Consider the following 9,210-nt stretch of genomic DNA (forward strand, 5'->3'; position numbering starts at 1 on the left):
AGGGCCACACCCTAGACCTTGTCTTGGGTTACGGACTGAATGTATCAATGACTGAAAATTGTGTTTTACCTATCTTAGACCACTCAGCAATTTTATTTGATATTTTAATCCCTAAATCTCCAGCTTCTGCGAGGGGAAGATTGCCCCTCAGATCATCTCGTTATATTAGCCCCGAAGCATTGCTTGGAGTTAAATTACATCTACCTGATGTGTTGGACCCTATTTATACCCAGGAGTTATGTGTAGACACCTTGACTGTGAACCTTAATAATACACTTCTTGAACTACTGGACTCTGTTGTTCAGAGTCCAGTAGTTCGAAATGTCAACAAGTCGAAATGTCAACAAAGGAACCCTATGCCTTGGCTAAATGAGGAGCTCCTGAACTTGAGAAGAAATTGTAGAAAAGCAGAGCGTCACTGGAGATCTTCCAGACTAGAAGTATTTCTCCAGGCTTGGAAGGACTCACTGTCTTCTTTTCAATCAGCGATGTCAGCAGCGAAAGCAAATTATTTCTCAAATCTTATCATGAGTCATAAACATAACTCAAAACTCCTTTTCAACACAGTGTCCCAACTTACAGAGAGTAAGTCAACTCTCTGCTGTTCTAATTTGACAGCTCATGACTTTCTTATGTTTTTCAGAGACAGGGCTGAAACACTTAGGAATCAGATTACTCCCTCCTCAAGCTGTTCATTAGACTACTCGGCTGCTTTGCCTGTTGGTGCTGATAAACTATTTTCTGACTTCGAGGTCATTTCCCTGTATGGATTAACTAAGGTTATAAAAGCAGCTCGATGTACAACCTGTTCTTTGGATCCTCTACCAGCCTGGGCTACAAAGGAACTGTGGTCAGCATTAGGACGCTACATTCTGTTTCTTTTAAATACTTCACTGATGACCGGAGTCTTTCCTGAATGTTTTAAATCGGCTGTGGTAGTGCCAATCTTGAAAAAGCCTGGACTGGATGTTGACATGGCTGCAAACTATAGACCCATCTCACATCTGTCTTTTTTTATCTAAAATCTTTGAAAAAGTGGTTTTTAAGCAGCTCACTGAGCATTGTCAAAAAGCAATCTGTTTGAACCATTTCAGTCTGCTTTTAGACCAAATCACTCCACAGAAACAGCTTTAGTCAAAGTGGTAAATGATCTGCTGGTAAATGCAGACAATGATCGCACTTCAGTTTTATTACTGCTGGATCTAAGTGCTGCAGTGGCCACGTGGATCACTGCATTTTATTAGATAGGCTTGAACATTTTATTGGAATTACAGGAAATGTTTTATCATGGCTGAGATCTTACCTGTCTGGGAGGTCTCAGACTGTTAGTTTTAAAAATGATCTCTCCGAGACCTGTGCAGTGAGGCATGGGGTCCCTCAGGGCTCTGTACTTGGCCCATTGCTGTTTTCTCTGTATCTGCTGCCTCTTGGTGTTCTTTTACGTTCTTTTAATGTAACCTTTCATTGTTACGCTGATGACCTGCAGCTTTATGTTCCTTTAACCAATGGAAATTGTGCTGAAGTCTCTAAACTAGAATCTTGTCTATCTGCAATTAAGGGCTGGTTATCGGATAATTTCTTGCTCCTAAATAATGATAAGACAGAGTTGATGGTCATTGGGCCACACAAATTTCAGCACTTGTCCCAAAATTTAATCTTGAGAATTGATGACAGTGTCATAAATTGTAGGGACAAGGTAAAAACCTTGGGCGTGTGGTTTGACGTGGTGCTCTTTCGAGTCTCATGTAAAAGAGATAACAAAGACCGCCTTTTATCATTTGAGGAACATAGCCAGAATCAGACAAGTTTTTTCAAGCGACACTGCAGAGGTTCTTGTCCATGCATTTGTGTCCTCACATATTGATTATTGTAATGCTCTTCTTTCTGGGCTACCAAAGAAAAGTTTTAGAGGTCTACAGATGGTGCAAAATGCAGCTGCTCGCATTTTAACAAGAACTGGGAAATTTGAGCACATTACCCCTGTACTGAGATCTCTGCATTGGCTACCTTGTCAGGTTTGAGCAGATTTTAAGGTCCTGCTGCTCACCTACAAGGCTTTAAACAGATTGGCACCTTCATACCTCTCCGACCTTTTACATCTTTATGTTCCATCCCGTGCTCTCCGATCTCAGGACTCTGGCCTTCTAAAGGTTCCTAGAGCCAGAAAAAAGACAATTGGAGAGCGTGCTTTTTCTTTTCGTGCCCCATTTCTGTGGAACACCCTCCCTCAAGATGTTAGGCAGGCATGCTCCGTGGAGGTTTTTAAAACTAAGCTGAAGACACATTTGTTCACCTTATCTTACAAGTCTTAATTCCATGGCTTTTAGTTTTTAAATTCTTACTGTTTTTAACTTGTATTGTGTCTTTTACGTGTATTGCTATGTATCGCTTTTTATAATTTATTTATTTTTTATCTCTTTAGTTTTAAACAGTTGTACAGCACTTTGTTTGAAAGTGCTTTATAAATAAAGTTATTATTATTATTATTATTATTATTATTATTATTATTATTATTATTATTAATCAGTTCACAAAATGAAAACATAGCAATAATTGTCACTTAAAATTAGAGCAGCTCAATTACATATAATGTAGTAAGGCACAGTTTTAAAAATATTTAATCATGTATATGAGTTTCTTTTGTTTTTGTCTATTTTTTTTCTATGAAGCACATCAAAGACAAATATTCAAGCCAATCACTGGAACACGTTATGAATTGATTTAGTTTATTTTTGTCAAGAAAATATTGAGTCAAATGCAATGCTTTCTGTTTCTGCTCTCACTCAGGACAGTGGTGTTTATCAGTTTCAGTTGTGGCAAGATTTTACTGAACCATAATTGACTGTTTTGTATTGTTGAACTTTTGTTCTCTAATTCATGCTTCTGTGGCTCAGGGCCAGTTGCAGCACTTGCAGGAGTCCCAGTAGATGAGACCAGGCTGGCAATGGTGCAGGTAGGTGTTTCCTTGGAAGCACTGGAAGTAGGTGGTTTTGTCAGCTGGGTTTTCATACAACCCATCAGGACGGCCACGGCAGAAGTCAGCAGCAGGATCCTTAGTTGTGGTAGGGCGTGGTGTAGTGGTAGGTTTTGGACCAAAGCCTGTATCACAGGACAATGAAAAAAGGTTATATGCAGAAAGTGACCAAACTTTTGTTTTTATTCTTTTATTTCTTTCTGCTGAGAGTCCTTAATGACCTTCTTTTATTTGCTGACTCAGGGTGCTCTACGGTCTTAGTTTTATTGGACTTGACATCTGCCTTTGTTACGCTGGACCATAATATCCTCCTAATGAGGCTTGAACATACAGTAGGCATAAGGGATAGTGCCTTTAACTGGTTTAGATCGTATCTATCGGATAGGTCCTACTCCGTCACTGCTTCTTTTCCTCTGTTGCTTCCCTCTACTGTGGTGTGCCCCAGGGATCTGTGTTGGGCCCTATGTTGTTTTCATTGTATGTGCTCTATCTTCTCTATCTTTGAGAAGTATAATATCTCCTTTCACTTTTATGCTGACCATATTCAAATTTACTTTCGACTGTCTGATGACATTTCATCGCCAGTACACTGTCTGCTAGAGTGCTTGAGAGAGGTCCAAGACTGGCTCTCTGATAACTCTTATATTAAATGAGAAGAAAACAGAAACAGTGTAGTTTAATAACCATATTCCCCGGGGCCAATTTGCTGATACTAAAACCCCCACCTTACATTTACGAATTCTCAGTGATTTTATCCACTAGATTACACTGAGATGCTTTATTTCCTGTTTTATCTGTATTGATTGTTTAACTAGCATTTCTCACTTGTTAGTTTATTTGTACCCTGTTATCTGTTATGTTTTAACCTTGTTGTGAAGCACTTTGGTGTTCCTTTGGTTTTACATCTGCTATATAAATAAAGTTGTGTTGTATTCTATTGTATTTTATAAACGCTGAGTTAGCTGAATTACACCACTTACCCATTGAAATCCTGAGGTGGTTGATGAGAGGATAATCTCCAGCTGAGCAGAAAGATCCACTGAAGTCATCCATATCCATAGTCCACACATGAGCACCTCCCAAATTGTGGGCAGTCAGCCACTGGACCTGCAGGACAGCCAACAAAACTGATTATAATAAAAGTGGGCACAATTCAATAGAACAGAACAAATGCAAGAACTTGTCTTATTTGAGGCATATCAAACCTGTTTACCTTGGAAGAATAGCTGCGCTGGTCATCATAGCCCAACCAGGAACTCCCATAGGTGGCATATGGAACCTCTTGCTCAGAGATCCATCCAAGAGTAGCAGTATTAGTGAAGTCACAGATCTGGTAACCCAGAAACAACACAGGCTTTTGGACTGACATTTTCCTTCTTAAGTGGATAAATGGTAGGTGAAGAGGTTCTTGCATAGGGCTTTTCTACTCTACTTGAGCACTCACAGGGATTTATGAAACATGCATTCATACAAGCACCTTTTCCACACCTAAATGCTTTCTATCTAACATTCACACTTTGATGAACACATTGGAGAGCAACATGGGCTTCAATACCTTGCCTAAGGATACTGGACCAGCCAGGGATCAAACCACAGAGCTTCCAATTAATAGATGACCTCCTCTACTTCCTGAGCTACAGCCACCAATCATGGAGTAATAGGTGACTTACAGCACAAACAAACTTGAGCTTTTTATGAATGTGTTATTGTACCTCATAGAAGGCCCAGAAACCTTCAGTGCGAGTGTAGGGTCCAGCACCTGCGGGCCCATTGGCTGGTGCTCCCAGGCCATTTGCCCCACCGCTAAGACGGAAGGTCCTTCCATAAGTAGGGAAACCTAGCAGCAGCTTTTCAGATGGCGCTCCCAGAGAGACCCAGTGGGCTATAGAGGAGTTCTACAAAACAGGGAGACGAACATTGCATAAAGCTTGTGTTAAACTTTTTATGTTACATTTGATTGGATAACCTTTATCTGAAGAAGAAAGCGAGGAACATTGAGCATATTAAATTAATTAAAAGGGTTTCAATATTCTTGTGGTTATTTTTAATTTCTAAAACAGTTTAGTTGAAATTCATATACATGTTCTTTAAATGTTACATTCTAGCAATAATATGATCTAACAGGCTTCATAGCATACAGGACAGTTGCCCCCTGTTATTGGGGGTGGGGGGGCTCTCTCCCTGTTCATTCTTTCATTGTGTTCTTTTCAACAACCTAGAAGACAGATGTAGATGTGATAGTGTGGTTCTTACTATGTTGTAATGAAGTTGTATGCCAGAGTCCACAGCGCTCTCATACAGTGGACTGTTGTGTCCAGTTACTGGATCCCAGTGACCATGGTAGTCATAGGTCATGATGTTGATAAAGTCAAAGTGTCTGTTGGGTTGGAAATTTTTGTTCAATACATTTGTTCATTTGTGAAAGACACAGACCATATGGGACCTTTGTGGTCACACAATACATGTAAAATTGGGCTCTGTGTCATTTGAAATAAGGAACACTAATAATTAATACTAATGAGTTATTTGCTAATGCTAAAGTTCAGTAATGGTGAAATTTTTGGGGGGGATTCCTTACTTTCCTGAAAATATGTACAAATGCTGAAATCAAGCTTACGGTGCAATCTTGGCGACCTCATATGCTCTATCAACAGTCTGAGGAATTGCAGCAGCATTGGCCGATAGCAGCAGCTGAGTTCTCTTGTTTTCTACGGCATCAGCCTCGAATGCTTTTACAAGCTCCTATAGGGGGAAAGGGCAAAAGCAACGCAGAGCCAGTCAGAGAAAATTCTGATTACAACAGTGAAGAATGATTATTCTCAAAGCAATGCACTGTTATGATAAAGGGTTTTTTGGTTTTTGTGAGGAAAAGGTGTCAGTTGTTACATAAATACAGTAATGTATAAGTAAAGTAATGTATATTGTAAACTGTTAGGAAAAAGAATGGTGACAGAGGCAAAATGAAAGAAAACACGGTAGGGTACACTCATCCTTTCATCAACCACAGGGTACAGAATGTAACACAAGAAACAAGATTTCCAGTGCAGTGTTATTTCAAGGTCGAAGACACACAGGACCTTATTTTCATTTAATATTTGTGAGGTTTAACATATGAGACCATGGAGACACTGAATGGATTGATTATTATTGGCTGCTCTGTTTTACAAGAATTATTTCATTTCATCAACAAATTTTTGCAATGCAGTGATCAACAAAAATTCAACAAAAAGCAACTTTTTGAAATTAACCCAACCAAAAGAATCCAGTGGTAGAGAAAACACTCGATATTCAGCATCCATTCATTTTCTCCTGCTTATTCAGTTCAGGGTCCTGCTGCTACAGGGTGAGAGGCAGGTTACACTCTTCGTAGGTCACCAGTTTTTCACAGGGCTAACACAGAGACACCATTCACACTCATACTCACACCTACTGTCACCGCTAACAGCGCTAACCATCATGCCACAATGTAGTCTAGCTTCAACATTGCATTTAAAATTTGAGGCCAGTGTGAGCTGTGTTTACCGTGACCAATAGAGTGAACTTCTCCTTGTCACCTTCTGGGCTACCATTGTGTCCAGGATATTCCCAGTCCAGGTTTATCCCATCGAAGTTATGGGCATGCAGGAAACTGATGGCAGACTTGATAAAGAGTGCACGATTCTCAGAAGTGGAAACCATAGCAATGAATCTGGTGGGATGCAGGGAAATATAAAACATGACATCTCGTCTACATGAAAGTAATAGAGGTAGATATGAGATCTGAGAACTGGTGACGGTGAAACTCACGGGCTCACTCCATTAACAGTTCCTCCAACAGTCAGCAGAGTCTTCAGTGCAGGGTTGCTGTTAGCAGAGAGCAGGAGACACAAAGACATAACCTTAAATAATTAAGGAACACCTTACTTCCAGTCGAATTGCTGTCATCGTTGTGATCCCAATTATTTCTAAATAATTACAAATATTGTGACAGAATTCAAGGTTACTCATCCTTCTTATTTAAATGTTCTTCTAAAAGCTACTCTGCTGAAAGAAGCTGCGATGGAAACACTGAAACGTGGCTTTTGGCTTAAAAGTGGTTGCAGGCTAATATTAAATTGTGGTTAATACTGGTGCATTGCACGACTGAACTCACACATTCTTCAGGCTGTTAAGGCTCCTGTACAGCTCCTCATCATTCTGCTCAACGGGGCTGATCTGGTTGAAGCTGTTAATGGTGGCCAGAGCATAGATGACATGGGTGCACAGGAAGGGATCTATGTTATCTGGTGTGAATTTGCCAGCACTTGGTCTGTACTGGGCCCAGTTGGTCATATGGCACACCAGCTTATTGGCTGAACCTAAGGGCAGATAGAGCAAAGACTCGTTGGGTTTGTTCTGAAACTTTGATCATGGTGGCTTGGTCAATGAACACAGGTACTTACAAATGTGTATAACACACAGAATGCCCAGAGCTGAAAAAAGGAAACAAGAAAACGTGAAAATTGTCGCTTTTGTTACTACTGTTGTTAGATATGATTGTTAACATTTTAGCTGATGTCCGGTGCTGGTAAATTGATGTGTTTTAAATGCCATGCAGCCATCTGCCTTGTTGTTGAGAAACACCATAAATCCTTAAATCTTGGCCTGAGCCGTGATCTCTAGTAAATACACGTAATCTTTATCCAAGATAGAAGGATAGAAAAAAAATACAGAGTAATTAAAATAACAATAATGATGAACTCAGTATTATAATGACGATGCTCTACCGCTCAATAAATTAACAAGGAAAAATTAATGGAAGAATGAATGAACGTTATTTACCTATAAGGAGTTTTGCCATGTTGTGGTCTGGAGACTCCCCTGGTGTCCTTCTGTAGAACTGAGCTTCTGAGTAATTATAAATCAGTGTCATTAGATAGTTTATCCTACACGAGTCACAAAATCAGAGCTTCAACTACAATTGCTCCTTAATTAGTCAGATGAACATTACCTGAGTGAAATTTTACAGATTGTTAAAACAACACAACAAAAAATCTAAAAACTAACTGAATCCTTAATTTGAGGCTTATGTGTAGTTGCTAGTATGTGCACTACAATGTACAAACAATATTCCCAGTTGCAGCAAAATACTAGCTGTGTACAACACAAATCAGAACCCGACTGAACTCATCGATCTCATTACCTTCCTGCAAGGCACACTGGAGCAGACTTCAGAGCTTGATGGAGTTGGACAGATTTATATCTTACTCATTCATGACTAATAGAAAGTATCAAAGTGCAAGTGATAAAGATTCAGGATGGTGGGAGTCTAGGTGACGTGCCTAATAACCCCCCTTCCAGGTAAGACATGGTAAACCCAATCAATAATTTGACTTGGAAATGAGCAATCAGATCAATAGCTGACATTGCAATGATAAGCATAATCAGTACTCTATCTATTAATTAATAACAGCAAATTATCCAGCCATACATTTTCTTCTGGTTAACCACTTCAGGTTTGTCTGGGTGCTGAAACCTTTCCCAGCTGTTAGGTTGAGATAAACTGTAATGATGCAGTGTGTGCAGAATGTTCATTGGCTGTAGATTAAAGTCAGAATGCAAAGCCAAGTATTTAAAAACTCTTATATCCTTATATAATTATATTAATTTAGTACTGGGCACATTTCTAAAAATGTGGGACTGTGTATAAAATGGCTGTAAGTTAATGCAGCACCATTTTAAATCCTTTGAATTAAAGCTGAAAGCTGATTTAATTTAAAACAGAGACCAACAGTGACACAATATACGACCCTGGAAGAATGAACATTTTCAGGGATTTCTATGAAACTTTATATTCACCACAAATAAATCCATCTAAAAATGAAATTAACCAGTTTCTTGAAAAACATAACTCTTCCAAAATGACTAGACAGTCAAGTAATGGCACTGGAGTCCCCACTGATACCAGGTGAACTCCAGGAAGCCCTGATGGGTATGCCCAGTAATAAGGCTCCAGGTCCAGACGGCTTTCCAGCAGAATTCTACAAATAACTCTGGACAATTCTGCCACCAGTATCCCACAGGATGTTGCAGGAATTCATGGAAAATGGCAGACTACCAACAAATATGAACTCTGCAAATATTAGTCTCTTGCTAAAACCAGGGAAAGACCCTGTATCCCTCAAGCTATCGTCCAATATCCCTTATTAATGCAGACCTCAAAATAATCTGCAAAGCTCTCTCAAAGAGACTAGAGGAGATAACCCCCCTCTTAATTC

General features: G+C 39.5%; 1 protein-coding gene across 1 annotated transcript; it reads right to left on the reverse strand.

Annotated features, from left to right (window-relative positions):
- Positions 1-2,705: 2,705 nt before the first annotated feature.
- Positions 2,706-8,247, reverse strand: LOC102296125 (acidic mammalian chitinase). Its single transcript, XM_005939768.3, has 12 exons — positions 8,136-8,247; positions 7,775-7,840; positions 7,396-7,425; positions 7,107-7,311; positions 6,761-6,817; positions 6,497-6,662; positions 5,592-5,716; positions 5,228-5,351; positions 4,687-4,869; positions 4,188-4,304; positions 3,955-4,081; positions 2,706-3,099 (listed from the first exon to the last, which is right to left on the reverse strand). Exons 2-12 carry the CDS (start codon positions 7,791-7,793, stop codon positions 2,891-2,893), a joined length of 1,362 nt encoding a protein of 453 aa, XP_005939830.1. The 5' UTR covers positions 7,794-7,840; positions 8,136-8,247; the 3' UTR covers positions 2,706-2,890.
- Positions 8,248-9,210: the final 963 nt, after the last annotated feature.

Source organism: Haplochromis burtoni, unplaced genomic scaffold (genome assembly GCF_018398535.1).
Source record: "Haplochromis burtoni strain Fernald_Lab_line unplaced genomic scaffold, NCSU_Asbu1 Contig_273, whole genome shotgun sequence".
Classification (NCBI taxonomy): Eukaryota; Metazoa; Chordata; class Actinopteri; order Cichliformes; family Cichlidae; genus Haplochromis; species Haplochromis burtoni.